Source organism: Ailuropoda melanoleuca, chromosome 8 (assembly GCF_002007445.2).
Source record: "Ailuropoda melanoleuca isolate Jingjing chromosome 8, ASM200744v2, whole genome shotgun sequence".
NCBI classification, from domain to species: Eukaryota; Metazoa; Chordata; class Mammalia; order Carnivora; family Ursidae; genus Ailuropoda; species Ailuropoda melanoleuca.
The window spans coordinates 54551132-54572281 of record NC_048225.1 but is presented as its reverse complement, the minus strand read 5'-3'; the positions used below and the strand labels follow the sequence as shown (position 1 = coordinate 54572281).

General features: G+C 47.5%; 1 protein-coding gene across 5 annotated transcripts in view; it reads right to left on the bottom strand.

The window, feature by feature from the left end:
• C2CD3 (C2 domain containing 3 centriole elongation regulator) overlaps positions 1-21150 on the bottom strand; it is a 130594-nt gene that overhangs the window by 4354 nt on the left and 105090 nt on the right. For 3 of the 5 annotated variants that reach the window (XM_034666350.1, XM_011219850.3, XM_034666351.1), the window contains 3 exons: positions 18842-19059; positions 15177-16098; positions 10945-11056 (listed from right to left, as the gene is read on the bottom strand). The exons of 1 other annotated variant lie outside the window; for it this stretch is intronic. In XM_034666350.1, the coding sequence (XP_034522241.1) occupies positions 10945-11056; positions 15177-16098; positions 18842-19059 (1252 nt within the window). Of the gene's footprint in view, positions 1-10944; positions 11057-15176; positions 16099-16155; positions 16433-18841; positions 19060-21150 lie in introns of those variants that run through there. One more of the 5 variants, XM_011219851.3, reaches the window with a different exon arrangement.

Sequence of the window (21150 nt, the reverse complement as noted above, 5' to 3'; positions counted from 1 at the left end):
TAGTGTCTTCTCCAAAAGCTCCCTGAGGAAGGACCAGCCCTCTTCTTTGAACTGAAATATGGTCTGGTCCACGCCACCGTGTTCTGGGTTCTCTCCACTCTAGTCCCCAGATGGATCCCCTTGAACAGACCACCTGCCCCCAGGAAGGTGGGTGCAGGTCTCCCCACTCACCCCTGCTTCAGAGTGTTCCTGGGACCTTCTCAGAGGGGAAGCAATAGGATGGACTGGAAGGAAAATGGTCTGTGGTCTGTGGCCAAGCCCAACTGTCCACTTGCTTGATGCCAAGACACACACTTTCTCTGGGTCTCGGTATCTTTGTTACCAAAGGGAACTTCAGTTTGGCCTTCTTACCCAGGTCTACTGAGAAGGCGAAATGAAATTCAGATGTGACCAAGGGTCTGGGCAGGTACAACATCTTGCAAAACCCAGAGGCTAGGCTGGAGCTGGAGCCGACACCTGCTGCAGAGAGCACAATGAGGCCTTGCTGTTCTCAGACGTCACCCTAGGTAGAGCAGAAGTCACGTGCTGTACCTCCCCGAGGCATGCCCCCAGGCCTGGCCAAGCTCTCCCCACTCCACTGCCCTCTGCCCAAGGAACCTCTGGGCCTGGCATCAGGGCTGAAGTTTTGTTCTTTTCCAGAGCAGTTCCCTTAAGTAACATAAACACAGACTTAGTTGCTGGAAACGAAACAAAACTTTTGCAAGAGCTGAAAACTGAAAGTAAACAGCTCCCCGATTCTGGCTGGCTAGGTGGACCTGCCGGCAGATTGCTGCCTCAGACAGCTTAGTGCAGCTGCCCGCCTTCCTCAACTTTCACCCGCTTGGCCGGCTGCCCTCCCCTGCGGTGGCTCCCAGAGTCCTCTCCAAAGGCCGGAACTAGGACTTCCTTAGGCTAAAGAGAGCAGATTCAGCAGCCGCGGCTAGGAGCAGGGGGGATGTGGGGACAAGACACGGACCAGGGGCCTAGCCCTGAGAGGCAAATCCTAAATTTGGTCACCCAGCTCAACGGCAGCATGGCTGGGCTCCGTCCTCTAAGCTCACCCTCTGTTCCGGCAGCAGAGCTCTGGCCCCGTGGTCCTCACTACGTACACCCTCTTCCCTCCCTTTCCTCCCTCTGAGGAGCCTTCCCTGACAACAGGCCCATTCTGTAGGGACTAGAGCAACTCCCTCACCCTGGGCCTCAGCCTCTCCGCCTACGGAATGAAGAGGCCTGACTAAATCAACACTCCTCAACCCTCTGAACTCAAGCCCTGCTAGGGGAAGGGTGTGAAAGTCCGCACTCCCGAGACGGAAGGGTTAAAGTGCCATTCCTGGAAGAGTTTCTGGCTCCTCCCAGACTCTGGCCTCAGAGCAGCTCAGGCAACTTGAGCCCTGCACCTGCCTAGCAGTCCTGTGAGCCCTTCCCCATGAGGTGCCTGCCAAATTGCATTCTGGGCCAGGGTGGGCACCAGCCAATTCTGGCTGTTTGCCCTGACTTCTGTACACCCTTGGCCAGGGAGCTCATCTCCCCAAAGCTCTGTGTAGCCTTTATCAAAAACCCTTGCACCTTTAGGACTCTTCTTGGCACTCTGCAAAGAACAAGGGATTTGGTGGGTCAAAGAAATGACGCAATACGTCAAGAGGGACATCTCAGCCATCAGGCCTGGACCACAGGTTGAGGAGAGAGGATACTGGGCTCAGAGAGTTCCCTTGCACCCCTGCTGACCTGATCTGATGATTTTGTGGAAGCTGGGTTTCTCTACCAGGACTGTGCATCTCCTAGATGCCTTTAGGCTTGAGGAAGGGAAGACAAGAGACAGAAAAATTCTTTGGACTCCTGTGAGAAAAGAAGCAGACTTAAAGCCTTAAGACTCATAGGCAGGCAGGCCAGTGCCTTCTGAGGCTAGGTATCTATTACTGCAGGTGGGGGTGGTGTTGCCCTGGGCCTCTAACTCAGGATCTGAATGGAGCACACGGTCAATTGCTACAGCCTTGAAAACTGCTTCCATACTTCAGGGCTGCTCTGTGGGGCCTAACTTCCCAGCTCCCAGTTCCTGGTGCTAAGCTTTTGATCACGCTCCTATCCCTTAGCATTTCAACCTACCAGTTCCCCCCAGAATGGAGCAACATAAGAGGGAAGACATCTCAATAGTAATGATGACAAAAATAACAACAGCTAACACCCATATAGTTCTCTCTCTCTCTCAAACAGATTTATTTACTCACTCCTTAGGAACAGCAGCGCCTGGCCCCACGCCTGTGGTTGGTCTGGGGACTTGTTCCTGCTGTGTGTAGAGTGTGGCCTTCACAGGAGGGCACAGAACAAGACGAGGGCTGTCTCATGCTAAAGGACTGCCATGTAGGCAGGCAGGGAGGCCAAAGCTCAGATGACAGGTGGCTTTTGCTCTTTGCTTCTGATTCCTATCCTACCCTGACTATTCCGGTCCAGTTCTTTCCCTCCCTATCTCTGACCTCCTTTCTAGCATATACTGCTTGTACCTCCAAGTTGCCAAATTCTGCTGATTCCCTGAGAGGTTTCTTTTCTCCAGCTCCACAGCTTATAAAGCCTTTCCTTTATCTCTGCTGAATTCTACTCAAGCCACTGTTGTGGCTCTGTCTTCTTTTCCCTAAATTCATTCTTTTTGTTTTGTTTTCCTTGTTACTGTAGGATAGTATCACTTGAGAAAGCTAGTGAGTGGTTTGGAGGCCAGAACCCCTAGGAACTGTGAGCTCCCCGAAGGCACAGTCCGTAGTACCAGGTCCAGCCCTTTAAGCATGACAGGTACTTGCTAGGAGTTGGTGGACTGAGATATAAAGCTGGCTCCACTGGGGAACTGTGAGCTCCTGAGGGAAGGGGCCTTCTTCTGTCTTCTCTTAGCTCAGGACTGTGACTTTTTAATTTGTCAGAAGATGTATTTTTCAAGTCTGAGGCCCAAATTACCTTCTTATGCTCTGGCCTGTGTGTCCTCAGGCCCAGTTCTGGCTCTCCTAGTCATCAATGAGAACTTACTGGAGGGTTCCAAGCAGAGAAGTCACATGATTCACTCAGCATCTTAAAAGGTTAACAGATGCAGTATGGGGAATGGGTTGCCAGGGGCAAGGGCAGAAGCAGAGAGGCAAGCGAGAAGATTCCTGCAAGAATCTAGGCAAGAGGTGATGGTTTAGACCACGCTGGTAATGGTTGGAGTGGTGATAAACAGATTTGGACATATTTTATTTTTTATAAAGATTTTATTTATTTATTTGACACAGAGAGAGACGTAGCGAGAGAGGGAACACAAGCAGGGCAAATGGGAGAGGGAGAAGTAGGCCCCCTGCCAAGCAGGGAGCCTGATGCGGGGCTCGGGGCTCGATCCCATAACCCTGGGATGATGACCTGAGCCGAAGGTAGACGGTTAACGACTGAGCCACCCAGGCCCCCTGGCTATATTGTAAGGACAGAGCTGCCAGAATTTCTTGGTGGATGGGAAACAGAGGTATTAGGGGGGATTCTAAGGGTTTTGGTCTAAACTACAGAAAAAGGAGGATAGAGTGTGTACCAAGATGGGGAAGCTCTGAGGAATAAAACCTGGAGTGTTAATTTGAAGTATCTGTTAGACATCCAAGTGGAGCTACTGGGTAGGCGGTTTGACATAGGAGCCTAGAGTTCACAGAAGTCTGAGCTAAGATAACCATTAGTAGTGGTCAGCATGTAGCGGGGTTTTAAAGCTCTGAGATCAGACAGGGTCATCTAGAAAGCAAGTGTAGATGGAGAAGTCTAAAGACTACGCCCGGGGTTACTGCTATGGTGACAAGCAGGGGAATAAGGCAAAGGTGGCTGAGTGGGAGCAGCCATGAGGGAGGCGGAGAGCCAAGAGGAACTGATGCCTTAGAAACAAGGGAAGAAAGTGCTTAAAGGGGAGAGATCAACTATGTCACACACTGCTGAGAGGTCAAATAAACTGGGCACCAGGTTTGATAGGTGGCTTATGAATACGGGTTTTTAAATTTAAAAAAATTTGTTTTTTGGCAACCCTGAAGAGTCCCTCTCCCTTCCCATGGTGGGAAAGCGTGGACGTGAGTGAGACTAGTTGGAAGGAGTCGTGAGGGAGATGATGAAGACGAGATAACAGTACGGTCAGAAGTGAGCGGATGCAAAAGATATTTAGCGGGCAGAATTAACAGACCCTGGTAACAGATGGGCTCTGGGGCACGGGGGGTAAAGGAGCAAGAGGGGGGAAAGATGACACCTATGCTTCTGACAGAAGCAAGCACATGATGAGGGTTGAGTTCACAGAGATAAGGAATGCAGGGGCAGAGGGGCTGTGCAAAGGAAGGTGACAAGCTCAAGCTTTGGACACAGTGAACTGTTTGTAACACATCAAGGAAAAGATGGCTGGACCCACGTGTGTCTGCGGCGTGGGAGAGACGTCTAGACTGAAGAGAAGGATTTGACAGTTGTCAAACTGTACCTAATAACTGAAGTACTTGGAGTGGTTGAGATTTCCCCAAAGAAATACCTACAAGAGCAGAGGACAGAAACCTGGGGAAAACAACATGCAAAATACTGCTGTCTCATCTTCGACCTCTTTCCTCCCCTTTAGGGAAGCTGATAAATCAGCTAGTCTGCCCATAAGCAGCGAGGCAGACAGAATCAGACGTAACTGTCAATAAAAGCAGGAAGCTGTCCCAGGGAAGAGGTACTTGATCATGGGAGGTAAGGGAAAGCAGAGCAAGAACCTGACTGATTCACAAGTACTACGAAACCGCCGCTGGCTGACTGCGCAGCTGTCCTGCTGCCCCGGCCGCCTGTCCTCCTCTCCTTCCGAAAGCGGTGACAATGGAAGATGAGGCAGTCACAAGTAGGAGAGCTAAGGGCTGGCCTCTGCACCCTATCTGTGTGGCACCTGGTATTCCACAACCTCCCTGTGAGGCCTGATAACCCCTTCTGACAAATGAGGAAAGAGACTCAGCAAGCTCAGAAGACTGACTAATGTCACACAGAGGCCTGCATCCACTAAACTGTTGGGGAGAGTGGAAAAAAACCTGTTTCACAAAAGCTGGAAGCGGAGACTGTCTGAGAGGTTCCTGGGCTCTGGGGCATCATTTCAACGTGGAGTGAAGGATTAGGCCTTCCCTTAGATCTTGTGGTGAGGCCAGAACAGTGGAGCCAGCGCTTACAAAGTCTCTCCTTTTGCAGGGACAGGTTGCTTGCCTGGCCCTCAAGCAGGTTAGCTACGGCACAGCAGTCCTAGACACCGGCTGAGAAGAGCCCAGCAGCATCTCAAAACGCTTCCCTTCAACCTTCAGAGCCAAGGCTGGCCTTAGGAAGAGGCGGAACTGATGACATTCTCAAATAAGGGTACAGGACAGGGCTCCTGCCCTCCTGTCCCTAACTCTCACTTTTACTATCGACAGGGCCTGAGACATTACAGAAAATAGAAGACAAGCAGAGAAAATAGACGGGCACCTGGTGGCTCAGTCAGTTAAGCGTCTGCCTTCGGCTCGGGTCATGATCCCAGCGTCTTGGGATCAAGCCCCACGTTGGGCTCCTTGCTCAGCAGGAAGCCTGCTTCTCCCTCTCCCTCTGCCTGCTGCTCCCCCTTCTTGTGCTCTCTGTCAAATAAGTAAAATCTTTAAAAAAAAAAGAGAGAAAACAGAAGCTTCCATCAAATGGGAAACACTACCATCAAATTTCTAATCCTACTTGCTTTAGCACCCATCTTCTCGATTTTCTCCATCTTCCTTCATGCTTCAGGGTGAGTTTTCTCTTTCCTCTCATGAGCTCTGCATACCATGCCGTCTCTGACTCAAGGACCATCCTTTCTCTTCTCTCTCCCTCTCCTGCATCTTCCCATTCTCCTTATCTCTATGGGACCATTGCATTCACATAAAGAAAGCTGTAGCCATTCCCATGTTAAACAAAACCAACCCAAAAAACCTTCCCTTTATCTCACAGGCTACTCCAGCCACTATCCTATTTCCCTGCTCCACAGTCACAGCCCGATTTATGGAAGGAGTTGGTATTTCCATTTTGGCACCATTCAATCACTGTTAAAATTTTAATTACATACAATTTTGTGATTTCATTGTGTTATATACCAAAGAAACTATGTGACGTATGTAAATGATAAAGCATTAATGGGAATGAACACCTGTGAATCCACAACCCAATCCAACTGTGAAAATAAAGAAGCCTCATTTAAAGAGGAGTCAAGAAGCCCTGGGGGGGAGCTCTCTCACACTACCACTGGTAGTAAGCAGCAGACCTAGCATCCTCAACAGGAAGCAGCTTACTTTATTTCCATCCCCAACAGGAAAAAGGTAGAATCCCTCCTTGCCCAGCAACAACCTAGCCAAGAAGAACTCAGCAGAAAAGCGCCCCCCAGCTTCCTCCCTTCCCCCTATAAAAGCAAGCCCCTCTCCTCTGTTCTGCAGACTTGCCTGTTTTGCCATAGTTTGCTCGTCCCAAAACTGCGATTCCTCTGCTGTTTCAGAATAAATGCATTTAGCTGGTAAAATAACCCATTCTTTTGTTTTTTTTAAGGTCAACAGAATCCAACCTAAGGACTAAAACACTGCTACTATTGTTGCATAGACCTATGTGCTCTTCCTCCCTATCCTACCCCTGCCTCCACAACTATGAACATTGTAGTCAAACTGTTGAAAAAGAGAGAAAATCTTAAAAGTAGACAGAAAATAAAGGTCACATTACACTCGGGGCAACAGTAAGAATGATGGCTGCTTCTCCTCAGCGACAACGTCGGTCAGAGTGTGGGATGGTGACTCTAAAATGCTAAAACAAACAAAATTCAAGTTGGACTTCCATATCCAGTGGGAAAAAATATCCTTGAAAAATGAAAGCAAAATAGATATTTTCAGACAACTGAAGCTGTTGTCAGTAGGTCTGCAATACATGAAATTCTAAAGGAAGTTCTTCGCGCTGAAGGGAAGTGATCCCGGCCAGAAATGAGGATGTGAAGAAGGAATGAAGAACATCAGCAACAGTAAGTATGTGGGAAAATACAAAAGTCCGGTTTTTGTCTTAAATTCTTCAAAGTGAGGCTACTTTTAAAACCTTCTGAGACCATAAGCTGAGAAGATTATGGTGCTCTTGCCCAAGCATAATTCAGTTAGATCTAAAATAAACCATAAGTATAATGAAGTTAATCAAAGTTCTGACTTATCCCATGGTAACTGTTTCAATGCTTTAAAAAATAAATGTAATTCTTAAATTTTTTTTTTATTAACTTTTGGTGCCTCTACTTCCTAGTGTCTTAAACACACACTTGAGGGGCGCCTGGGTAGCGCAGTCGTTAAGCGTCTGCCTTCGGCTAGGGCGTGATCCCGGCATTCTGGGATCGAGCCCCACATCAGGCTCCTCCACTAGGAGCCTGCTTCTTCCTCTCCCACTCCCCCTGCTTGTGTTCCCTCCCTCGCTGGCTGTCTCTGTCAAATAAATAAATAAAATCTTTAAAAACAAACAAACAAACACACACACACACTTGATCTAATTCCTACATTAGCCAGCACTGGGCAGCAGCCAGCCAGAGCGCAAGACTCGGACAATATGCTGCCCTGAATGCATCAAGTACCGAGAGGGTTATTGCTGGTGAGGACGACCAACCTCCCGAGCTTTCCTGGGTCCTGGGCCTTTCAGTGCTGAAATGGGACAGTTCGGGTGAACTGTGATGATTAGTTACCCTAAGTAAGACCCAGAATGAGGTCTTGAGAGAGGTGGCCCTGAGAACAGCAGACAAACAATGGAGTTTTGCTGTGACTAAGAAAGAAAAACAGCTGAAAAGTATATGAGACTTATCTTCTCAAAACTAGACTTGCCCTTTGATAGAAGTGAAAATTCTTATCTCTCCGTCTCCCACACTTGTGTCTTATGTTTACCAGATCAAAGACAGTAAACTCCCCTGGGAGTTGGTACATCAGGAGGGCAGAAACACAAAAGCAGGGCAGCAGTTCTGCATGGTAGGTGACAGACCTACCGCACAGACTCCCTTCCTATGGGGTGTGACTCACTGACATTTCACCCACTTTGCTGGGAGGGGAAGAGGGAAAGGGAACTAACAGTGCCTATTTTTTTCCTCTAGACTAATTCTTGCCATCATCCTATTAGGTAAAGAATTATTTTAGCCTGATGTTACTTAAAAAGAAACAAACTCAGAAAGGTCAAGTCACAGTTCAAGATCCCTTAATTACTTAGTGGCAGATTCAGTATTTCCCCTCATAGGCGTCTCGCTCAAAAGCTGGTGCCTGGTACCTGGACAGAGTCCCGTGAGTCAAGCAAGACTCGTATGGACGGGACATGCAAGAGGACGGGACATGCAAGAGGAAGGGACATGCAAGAGGAAGGAGAAGAGCTGGAGAGCACAAACCAGAGTAGGAATAAAGGCATAGAAATGCAGAGCTCCTGGGTGGGGGCTGGCATTTTTCCTCCCTGAGGGAAGGATTTACATATCTGATAAAAACTGAGATGTGTGAGGGGTGCCTGGGTGGCTCAGTCGTCAAGCGTCTGCCTTCTGCTCAGGTCATGATCCCAGCGTCCTGGGATCGAGCCCTGCATCGGGCTCCCTGCTTGAGGGAAGCCTGCTTCTCCCTCTCCCACTCCCCCTGCTTGTGTTCCCTCTCTCGCTGTGTCTCTGTCAAATAAATAAAATCTTAAAACAAAACAAAACAAAACTGAGATGTGTGAGAACAGACTGATCCATCTGCCAAATAAATGAGATGTCCTGAAAACGGTGCTAGGGAAGTTGGGGAGAGGGGGAAGGAAAACGAGTAAAAGGATCAGACATCCGATGGCTTTTCTTTAGGACTGTACCCCCAGATTCTCAAGATGCTTCTCAACTGACCCTGCTGGTCATCAAAGTGGGTATGGAAAAGCATAAAAAATGTTTAAGTGTTAACTGCACAATGAAACCCATATAAAGGCAAATTGGTTAGAAAAATTGTCAAGGGTCATGATTTTAAAGTGGTGTAATGGAAAGCATAGGATTTGAAATCATTTTATGTTTTAAGTCACTTACTGTAAGGGAGACTTAACCGTTATGTGTCCAGTTTCTACATAAAATGGAAATAATAATATCTGGTGGTCTGTAAGGAAAACTCCGAGGGGCTCCTGGGTGGTTCAGTCAGGTTAAGCGGCTGCAACAGGCTGGGTCATGATCCCTGGGCTCAGCAGGGAGCCTGCTTCTCCCTCTCCCCTGGCCCCCCCCAACCCCGCCCCCGCTCGTGCTCTCTCTCGTTCTCTCTCTCTCTCTCTCAAATAAATAAAATAAAATAAAAATCTTAAAAAAAAAAAGAAGAAAACTCTGAGCTTCAGTTTTCTTTTCTATTAAATGGGAGTGACAATATCCCATCTGAATTGGGTTGCTGGGAGAATTAAATGAGTTTACACATGAAAGTACTTCATGTCTGGTGCATATAAGCATGAAATACAAGCTAGCTATTACAATTAATAAACAAACATATTTTTTCATAGCATGTATTATTCTCTGAAATTATTTTGTTTTTTTAAAAGTTCAGTGAGGCAGGGGCTCTGTGCCTAGTTCACCCCTAGGGTCTAGAATAGGGTCTAGAATAAGTGCTTGGCACATAGGCACTATTATGGTTCTTTTCTCCACATTACTGCAATTACTCTTTCAAGATTATCTATGACCATCATGCTGCAAAATCTGACAGCCCATTCTCCATTTGGCGCCCTGGGGTGAATTCTTTAAAATTTCAAACAGGTCTCATTCCCCTGTTTAACACACTTCAAAGGATGTCCTTGCATTTAGAATAAAATCTAAACTCTTTTTCATGGTTCCGTGTCCTGTGTGCTCTGGGCCCTCCAGCCTATGTTCCAGTGGCACTGGCTCTGTGTCAGTTCTGAGATCATGCCAAGCCCTTTCAGCCTCAGGGCCTTTGCATTTGCTGTTCTCTCCCCCTGGAATACTCATCTCCAAGTTCTTACATGGCTGGCTCCTTCTAGGTATAGTAGTTAGGAACACAGACTTTGAAAGCAGACTGCTTAGGTTCTTATTTTGGCTCTATCACTGAACACCTGCTTGAAGCAAGAGGCATGTCTTTGTGCCTCAGTTTCTTCCTCTTAAAACAGGGATAAAATATGTACCTCATTAGGTTGCCGAAAGTAAAGAGTTAATACAAGGTGCTTTGAACAGTGCCCAGCAAGCACCACCATGACCACTATCTTTCAGCTTAAACTCTGCCTCCTCAGAGACCCTGTTCTTTATCAGAACACCTACCACTCATCACAATCTGTACGTTTTTTTTTTTTGTTTGTTTACTCTTTGTGCTCCATGAAGATGGGGAATTTTTCGTATTTACTATTGTATGCTCAGAACCAAGCACAATGCCTGACACAGGGTAGGTACTCTAGAAACACATGCGGAATGGTTACAAAAACAGTTATTTTCTTGCCACCTGCAAGAAAGGTCCAGTGCCGTGCCAAGGCAGAAGACAGGAGCGCTGGGATCTGGAGCCACCTAGCTCAGCTGAAGGATGAACAGTTACAAGGGGTTCTGTAAACAAATGGGTACAGCCCCGACACCGGCCCTTACTCCTCTATCACCGTGCGCTGAGGCCGCATCTCCTGTGTGAAGCTTCCTCTGCTCGTGCCCACGTGGCTTTCCACCGTGGCTTCCCACCGTGGCTTCGTGGCGCTCCCACAGCACTCAGTATTCATTTCTTGTCTAAGGCCTGATTTTAACGTTTCTGCACCGTTTCTTCCACATAGTGTCTTAGCTGATGATGCCCTGCTCTTAATACATTTACTCTTCCTCATTTTGTGCCTAGTTCACCCCTAGGTGACTCCCTGTATACTGCTGGGCCTCCAGAATGTGCTCAGCACAGGCCTGGAGAGCGACAAGTGCTGCTGCCTCTTCAGGAAGTGGCCCAGGGCAGCTCTGCATTCTGCACATGCTTTCAGGGAAGAGATGAGGACTCTAGGAGATGGCGGGCAGCTGGCTGTTCTTACCTGATCCGTTGTGGCTGGTGGTGGCAAAGCTGCAGAGAGTGAGAGCATCCGCAGGGACGCCTCCAACTGCTGGGGAGGCAAAAAGAAGTTGGGCACCACAATGGGCTCTGGCCTAGATGGGAGTTAAGGGACACAGTGACCTACAAATCTCCCCCCTTGCCAGACTGGCATCTCCCCTGGGCTTAGTCGCCCCCTCTCATTTTCCCCAACTTATTCTTGCCCATGAAACCTCTGCTCCGGTGGCGCCTTCTGCCTGGAGGACCCTGCCCACCGCTAACAAATCGCAGTCTATACTTTCTACAAGGGTTAGTTAAAATCCTCCCTCCTCTTGGAAGCCTCTCCTAATGTCAGCCCATGGTGATCCCTCCTTCCCGCAGTCTGCAACACAGGCTAGCACTTGTTTTACTCTGATATGACTCTCAATTTGTCTCCATATTCCTTCCAGAAGCTTCTCAAAGGCAGGTAGGCAACAACATTTCAGTGACACTTGCTGAGGCCTGCTGACCCCAAACTGACCTGTTAGAAGTCAGTCAGACAGGGTCGGGGTGGGAAGGTGGCTCCAAGGGCAGTGTCTTAGGCTGGAGGAAGATGCCTGGCACTGACGGACGGCCTGTCTTCCCAGTTGTTCTCTGCCAACATCCAGGTATTTAATAAGGACTCTACGTAAGGGGCTGTCTGTGGGTACAGCTCGTGCACCCAGTCTGCATGTGAGCCCTAGAATCAAGTACCACATCTTGTATTTCTCTGTATCCTCTGACGTACCCAGTACTGTGCCGAGAACACAGTGTTCCAAAAACATTTTCTCACTCAAAGCACTGATTCTGTTTGGGAGGGGACTATTTTGATGTTCTAATTTTTTGTTTCTGTTCAATAAGCTAAATATGGTTCTGGTTCAAATTGGTTTATCATGGTTCTTCCAGGCTAGATTTTGAACTCCAAGATGATAGAGATGATCGATCTCTTTTTCACAGTCCTAGTCCTGTCACCTCGCATAGTACCTGGGATACAGTAAGCGTTGGTAAGTGTCTGCTGAATGAAAGGCATCATTTCCTCCTTTGGCTCAAGTCCCTGATTTTTCTATAGAGAGGTGGGGGTGGAGCTGGAGTCCTGAAGGAGAAGAACCCTTTTGCCCAAGCCTTCTTCAGAGCCCCAAGGGAAGCAGGATCTAGCTGCTGTTGCTGCTTTGAGTACTGGGGACTGTGCCAGCTGATGCTGTGGGGAAGGGAAGCTCTGCGAGGTGTGACAGGTGTGTCTGAAGCACCCAACCCCCGCCCCAAGCCTATCGCCTCCTGCCTTCCTAAGGGTCCTGCTCCAACAGTCACCTCTGTCACTTCTTAGAAAATGACTTTGGGAAAATTCATTTTTTGCACCTATCTCTTCACCTGTAAAGTGGATATAATAATAGTACCTTTTGAGGATTACATGACTTTATATGTGCAAGTGCTTAGAACAGTGCCTGACACAGAAAGTGCTCACTATTTCCCTGGTTATAAGAATAAGCTATTCTTATTTCCCTGGTTAATGGGAAAAAGTTGTCTATTTTTGCTGTCTTACCACTCCAGTTCCCTCACCCACCGAAGTCTGCCTTCCACTCCCACCTCTGTACCGTCCTCCTTAATGCTAAAGCCACCGTCAGTCCACATTCCACCGGACCTGTCTTGAGTGTCAGAGCACTGACACTGACACCTGACACTCTGCTCCCGCATTGCCTCCGTCCTGCTGTTCCACCCCCGACCAGCTCTCCTCCTCCTCCTCCTCCGTGGGCGTGTCTTGTTCTGCGCTTTAGATGCTGGTGATCCTCAGGGCTCCATCTTGTGTGTTGCTCCCTTTCCATGTCTCCCTGCTGCCCTTATCTGTTTCCAGGCGCCCCTACCTTTATAGCCAGCCTCCTCTTGGATGTCTTACAGGCACACATGTCCAAATTGGAAATGTGCACCTTCCCCCCCAAACTGTCTACCTTTATGGGCTGTTCCCTATCCAGTCAATGACCTCGCTTACCTAGCAACTTGTGACAGAACTAAGTCATCCTTTCTACTTCCTTCTTTCTCTTCCCTGCCCATCTAATTGACTCAAATCTGTGCCCCTCCACTTCATCATAAAGCAGGCTATGCTTCAGGTCATATTTCTTCATCTTTTATTATTATGGCAAGTTTCCCACCTTGTCCCCTTGTTTCTAGCCCTTCCTTCATCTAACCTATAATCCACCTCCTCCAAGGCACTGCGTGACTTTCCTAATATGCAAACCTGACCAATCACGCTCTTGCTTGCTTACCAGTTAACATTTACTGAACACTATGTACCAGGCACTTTGCTAGGTAGTTTACACTGTTAACTGACTTTTCACAATAACCCCATAAGAGAAGTACTATTATTACCTTTGTTTTAAAGATAAGGACACTGAAGTTTAATTTGCTTACAGGATAGAGTCCAAGCACCTTAGCCAGGCATAAAAGGCTCTTTCAGAGGCAGCCCTGCCTCACCTCTCACCATCCCACATACCCCTAGCTGCCGCCCACAGGCCAGGCTCTTTCACCTGGCTATGCCTCCACACACGCAGTTTGCTGCAACTAGAACTCTCCCTCATGTCTGCCTACAGAATGCCTATTCATCTTTGAGGTCCAGCTCTACTGTCTCTCTTGCTGGGATGCCTCCACACAGTATTACAGCAGCTTCTTCCTCTTGTTCCCTAGAAACCGTATCATCGCCTGCCCCTGCGTCGCAATGGGAGCTTCTGAGGTAAGGCCTAATTCAAATCCGTCTTCAACAGCAGCACACAGCCTGGCACTACCCATTTTTTGGAGGACTGAATACTTGGGAAGGTCCAAATTAGAGCAGCACCCTTAGGATCCCGCCACAGTGACTGCTCCAGCACAGACCGTCCATTCTGAGCACAACTAAACTGACAATAAAGGCAGCAACGTCAGGAACCAGGATGAGTGAGGCCTGGAAGGAGCTCCCCTGGAGGCGGCCGGCTTTCAGCGCTTCCCCTCCAGCCATTTTGTGGTTTCAGTCTTTCCTGAGTCCCCACCACCTACGCTTTAGTTTCTCTCTGCTCTGTAACACGAATCACATTTGTGTAGTGGGTACTCATTTAATCTTCTCAAGAATCCTGTGAAATTATGATAGTTCAATCTATTTTTACGGATCCCTTCTCTGTGCCATGTCTGGTGCTGGGGACACAGAAGAAGACAAGGTCCCTGACCTACCTGGGGAGGGTACAGTCTGGTGGGTAAGGGATTACTGACTCCATCTTAGAGGTGAAGAAACTAAGGCTCAGAAAGGTTAAATTATAGGTATGACGTCATACAAGTAATAACAAGCTGGGTCTACAAGGGCCAAAAACAGGCCCCCCGGTTTCTGGAAGAGAAAGATCTCTTCAGTGGAACAGCCTCCTTCAGCAGCGGCTGCGCAGTAACGCCTGCTTGCTGCTGGGCTGCCAGGGAGAGGATCTGATTAGCGGGCGAGGCAACGGATGTGAGCGCTATCGATGGTCCTAAGCAGTTTCTTTTTCCCATAACGTGTCCATCTGTGTGTTAAAGTAGGAAGAGGTGGCATGTCAGGTGTCCCTTCCTCCCATTAACACTGCCATTCTGGAAGGGGAGGGGGAGGGGGAGCTGAGCAAGTCCATTTCAACTGTGCCCACTTCCTCTCCCCTTTTCTCTATCATCTGCCTTTTACCTAAAAAAAATTTAATTATTAGGCAAGTTACCATAACTTTGAGCCTCAGTTTCCCTATATGCAAAATGGAAATGATGACACTGACCTTCTAGACTTGGAACGACTGAATGAAAAAGGTATGGCAAGTGCCTGCACACAGTAAAAGCTCTAGCAGTGCTGGTACCCGCCCTTCCCCTCTCTCTGCACCCCTCCACTTCAATTTCACCCGAGATTAGTGGTCTCATTCATTACATCCAGAACCCTGCCTTCAAGTGTAAAATCCCCAACAGACTGATCCAGTGTAACACGCTGGGCCAGGCTAACGAATGTGCTACTAACACTTAAAACCAATTCAAAGCATTCTGCTTCAGAAGGCGGGTGTTAACAGCAGCAGCATAGCACCTTACTAGCACCCGTGAGTCTTCCGAAGAAAGGGGCTTCCTGTACCTCCCAGGGCATCACATGAGGGAGGCCACTGCTCTCACTCACGCACACACGAGGCCAGCTGAAGGGCCCACATCCAAAACGCCTACAAATGGCTTAAGGGGCTACTTGTGGGAAATACCAAAGGATACAGGAGGCTCTGCCTTGTGGACACCTCTGATCCAGGTGTTGCCTGCTTCTGCCTGATGTCAGGGCAGTTGATGGGGAGCCCCCGATGGCTTTCCTTCTTGCTCTGGGAGGCTGGGTAGAGAGGGAATTTCTCGACGCTATCAGCAGAGTCACTCAGTTCACTGGAGGCAGCTTCACTCTCAGTCTGGGCCTCTGGCTTGGGCTCCTGGTCCTGACCTGCTCTTGGGGAGTCCAATGCAACAGAGGTGCTGCTCTGCTGGGCTCCTGAGAGTGTCACTTGTGAGACGAGCTGAGGGCCTGCTGAAGCAGGCTCTCCGTCCCTGGCGTGAGAGGCTTCAGCCTCACAAGCAGTAAGACTTTGGCTAGGAGAGCCCTGCCTAAGCAGGTGGCGGGGGACTGCCCTTCTTGGGCTGGACAGAGGGCTACTTTTGCCCTTGAGCTCCTCTCTGGGGAAAGGCTTCGAGGAAGGACAAGAACAGCCTTCCCTACGCACCTCATCAGGCTGAAGGTTGATCACCTCACTTGTGTCTGATGTGAAACTGGACCAAGGGCTAGTTTTGTCTGTCACGGTCGTGATGTCATTGAGGGTCCTGGGCTCAATGATGTCTTCTTCATAGTCCTCATCACTGTAGGCTGGGCCTGCCTCAGTTTCCTCACTGCTCTGCATCCTTGTAATGGGTACTGTGTGCCCCAGGGACTCATGGAGAATTCCTCTTCCTATGGAAGTCTCTTCAAGAGTAGGGGGAATTAGGGGGTTTCTGCCCTCCTCTGGAGCTCTTGTCAATGGCAGGTCTGGAGTTGTGCTTCGTTCCGGGATGGCCACTGTGTCCTGAGTATCTGGTGGGGTGGGAACCTCTCCGCTTCTACTCCTGGCTCGGTGAGAAATCAAAGATGCTTGAGAATTCTTGGTGATAGTCTGCAGATCTGAACAGCAACAGATACCACTCTTACTACAAGGTAGGGCCACAGACCACTCAATTTTCCCATGCTAGGCTCTAGCTTCGGATGTATTCTTGCAATCAAACTTTGAACAAATTTTAAAGAGAGTTAATCCACCCGAGTCAGTGAAACCATATTCAAGGCAGTATACAATTTCTAGCACTTTATTCTAACATCAGAGGACCAAAATCTAATCTGGTTATAGTTGTGGTTACATCTGTGGGAACGCTTTCAGAGACTATCTGCTCATGCTCAGGAATTCTTGGGAGCTAGGAGTCCTGGCGGGCATGTTCATGCTTCCATTTACTTCAGTAATTACCTATATTAAAAATCAAAATGAAAATCTACTTATTTACCTATTTGATGACAGTTATTAGAACTATATATTTTACTTGGAAAATAAAAGCAAGTCATCTGTCACCCAAATGGTAAGGCAAGGGAGGTTTATGGAGAAGATGGAGGCGGCACGGTAATGTGGAAAGAGCAGAGGCTCTGGGGCTGGTCAGTTCAAATCTCTACTGTCACTTATCAACTTTGTGGTCATGAGCAAACTATCCTCTCTGAACCTATTTATCTTTAAAATGTGATTAACACCACCCTTTGCACAGGGTTATGGTCGAGAATACATGCGATAAAGGGGCACATGTGGTGTGGCACATGTATAAACAATAAATGGAAGCTACCAGTCATTTCAAATTGTTTTGCAATTAAATGGGAGAGAATAAATAAACAGAACTAGTAAATGGTTTGTTTGCATGATTATTTAAGAGGAGAAAGTTAGGAACTGGGAGGCAAACGTGACTCCTGGAGTGTGCAGTCACACCTCCCTCATGGCACCTAATGCAAGTCTTCAGCTGACAGGAGGTGCTGGCTGAATTTAGTACATTAACAATTCTCATGTCTCAAAGGGAGTAGATGTAGGAAAATGGAACATCCCTACCTGCAAACAGGAAGAGGAACCAGGGAGCAGGTTAGTTAATCCTGATCCCTTGGCCTGAACTATCCTTTCTGTCTTGGAGCAGTCTTTCTGCTTTTTACAAACCAGCCCATCCTTCAAGGCCCTGCTCTACTGCACCTCCTCCAGGAAGTCTTCCCAGGTGCACCAGCTAGATGGGATGGTTAAGCAGTGTTGTTTTACAGGGAAGCACTTAAGATGCTATTGTGTATGTTTCCCCCATCAGATTGTGAGCTTCTCAAAGGCAGAGACAATGTGTCTGATTCATGTTGCATTTTTAGAGCCCAGCAAAGGACCTGGAACATAGACGTGGCATAAATGAGATCTGCTCAGTAACTCACTCTCAAGCTTCACTTGTATCTACTTGTCTAACGACTTCCTCAAAAGTGTACTGAGAGAGGCTGGGGGAGTTTATTTACTTTAACTGTTTTCTTCCATCCAATCATCTCTCTCTCTCATTCTCTCTTCTCTTTTAATATACCCATTTAGAGGGCTCCTGATTTGCTTTCACCTCTACCCAAACAAGCCTCCCTCTGTTTTGCTCTTATGCTTTCTTTCTGGGGGGGAGTTTCTTCAGTTGACTATAGAATGTATGCTTGATGAAAGCAAAGACAATTCCTGTCTTATCCACCACTTTATCCCCCTAGAACTAGTAACACCCAGTGCCTGGCACAGTTGGTGCTCAACAAACAGATGACTGAAGATTTCCAAGCCAGTAGAAGGCAAATAGAGTGCGCACCTCTGGAGCCTGGCTACCAACAGGTCAGCTGTCTGGGAAGGAAGATAGGAAGGAGGTTTGTACCTAATATCAAGCATGGTGGCTTCTTTCCCCTTTAAACAGAGAAAGCTGAACTTACTCATCCCTGTGTACAATATACACCTTTTGCTTAAACAAAAATGACACCCAGGTGATGGCTAAAGGTACCGATCTAATTGTTTCCTCGCTATTCCCCAAACCGTGCCGGATATACAAGTTCCCAGGCCTTAGGCCTGCATTCTGATTCAACAGAATGGAGCATGATTTTTAAGGTGATTTTTATGTGTTCAGGCAAGTTTGAGAAATACTTGTTCTAGAGCAGTCTCTGCGCTGCACAGTGGAACGACTCGGGGAGTTAGGAAAAGCACTGATGCCTGGGTCCCACCTTCAGAGATTCTGTTGCAAGTAAGCTACGGGGCAGCCTGGGCATCTGAACTTTGCAAAGTTCCCTCAAGAACTCCAGGACGCAGCCGAAGCGAGGACCACCGCTTCAAGGGGTTTTTCAAAGGGTCGACTATGGACCACCAACATCTAGAGTCATCTGAGGTACCTGCTAAAAATGCAGACTTCTGCCTTCTGAGAATTACAATTTTAAATATGTCCGTAGTTGATTTTTTCCTGAAAACAGAGTGGCAGGAGCTCAAGAACTGCTACTGAAGAACTCGCCTAGTCCACTCTTAGTTTTTTTGTTTTTTTGTTTTTTTTTTTGCTGGGGAAACCTCAAGAAGGGAAAGGGGTTGGGGTAAGTGGTGTCAAATAGTAAGCCTGTGCCAGAGGGCCACCAACGACGTGACTTGGGTCTCCTGCCTCTCAGTCTGATGCTCTTTCCACTTCACATGTTCCTGTGCCATGCTACTACATCTCTCCTTCCAGAAGGAAGACAGTAAATAAATAAGACAGCGAAAGCTGTTGGTCTCTATTTGTCATGGGGCCTTGTCTGAGGGCAGACATTCAAATGCTTTTTGAATGGCACCCAGGAAGCATAACTCCTCAACGAGAGGGGCCCTGACCCATACCCGTGATTAAGGAGCTGACTTGCAACACCAGGTTATTGGATTTCTCCAGAATGCACTGGCTCTCAGGGTCTAGGCTGCTGTCTCCGGGCCCATGATGGTCCCTGTGGCTCTCCTGACGCTGCAAGATGGTATGAGTCTGAGGACTGAGGGGAAGTAAAGGCTTGGTTAGCTTCTGACTGAAGTACTGCTGGATCTGATCTAGCTCATTCAGATTCCTCCTGTAAAAAAAAAAAAAAAAAAAGGGAGAAGAGGACAAAAGGGTCATTCACTGGGATTACAAGCATCTTTTACATTTCCCTGATAGTCTACTGCTGGAGCTAGGATCTTAGTACTTCTCACTTGGTCTATTAACACCAGGACCCTGCCTTCTTTCTCCAATCCACCAATTCATCCCTCACCTGACTGCAATCCTGCTGCTGGGGACAACTTTCCCCTCCTTCTGTCTGGCTCATGAGATTCCTCTTCTGATGTTCAGCAAAAACCCCACCTCCTGTAGGAAAGGAACCATTCTTCTTCTTTTTTTTAATAATAATAATTTTTTATTATATTATGTTAGTCACCATACAGTACATCCCTAGTTTTTGATGTAAAGTTCTATGATTCATTACTTGTGTATAACACCCAGTGCACCATGCAATACGTGCCCTCCTTAATACCCATTCTTAACTACCATTCATGTCTAGTCTTCACATCCTCTTACTCTGACAGAGGAAGGCCTTACTCTGGATGAACACTGACCTTTGTTACCTCATAACACTGTAAAAACTTTTAGGAAGAGAGCATTCAAAGCCTGATGAAATGGCAACTTCTATTTTCCTTCCTTTGAAAGTATTCTTAATAAAGGGGAATATGCAACACATACTATAATATAATCGGTTTAATCTGGAGCTGGAACTGATCCTTCAAGTAAGTGACCTCTCCTAGCAAGGCCTCCCTGCACCTCTACATTGGTTAAAGAAGTCCCCCATTGTGCTCCACAGTTCTGTACTCTCCAATCACATCTATTTCCCCTGATGTACTGTGAGCTGTGTGCGGATTCCTTTCTATTTACTGTACCCAGCATAGTGCTTTCTCCATGATAATGGATGGAGAAGTAGATACTGAAATAGCCCCGTCCCAACTGGATTCATTTCTGCTTCACACCCTGAATGCTGGAATCTGAGTTCAAGCTACTCTCCTTCCCGTGTCCCTATGCTATTTAAAGTGAAGACAACTCCTGTCTTATCCACCACTTTATCCCCCTAGAACTAAGTAACACCCATGCCTGGCACAGTTGGTGCTCAACAAACAGATGACTGAAGATTTCCAAGCCAGGTGCTCATATTTCTCCTTTCCAAAGATCCATCAACCCAAATCCTTGGGCCACCTCTCCCTTAAACTCCTTCACTCTTGGCGTCTCCAACAACCTTTTGTCTTAGATTTCCTTTAGTTTTCTCATTACCTGTCAGCTTCCCAAACTAGGCCACAGGCACTTGGTGACAGACGATAGTATTTCAAACTTCTCTAGTACTCTGGTTCACTCACTATGCCTGGTACAACACCGACGCTAAGTACCTGTGAGGTAAACTGAAAGTCTCTCTATCCTTTGCTGGAACAGTTGGCATGTTCCACAGTCAAATCCAAATTAGATGAGGGAGCACAGTGCTGATCCTTAATCTGTCACTAGAGGCCACGACTCTCTTAAGTCGCAGTGGATTTACTTACGTGTCTCCATCTGGGTGGATGCCACATGCCAGCTGTAGCAGGAACATGCCAACTGTGAACTTGGTGGAACTTCAGAAAATGTGGCAAACCCAACTGGCCTTGTCAGAGGTTCTGGGTATAGCCTATTAACACTAAGCTGCAATTTTCTCATCTGTTGAAAGGTCTACGAATATTTGCTCTGCAGGCCTCATAGGATTGCTGTGATTCAAATAAAGCACTGTTTAAGGGCTCTGTGAACCCAAGGAAGTCATGCAAAATTGGTATCTTGTTTCGTCTCGATTTGGTAGAAAATTCATCAACTAGCAGTTTTCAAAACCTGGTTCTAGGTCTAGCAACATCAGCATCATCTGAGAACTTATTAGAAATGCTAATTCTCAGGCAGGATCCTCGACTGACTGAATTAGGACCTGTCTGGGTGGGTCCAGCAATCGCTGTTTTGTTTTTTTTTTTAAATTTTATTTTATTATGTTAATCACCATACAGTACATCCCCAGATTCCGATGTAAAGTTTGATGCTTCATTAGTTGCGTATAACACCCAGTGCACCATGCAATACGTGCCCTCCTTACTACCCATCACCAGTCTATCCCATTCCCCCACCCCCT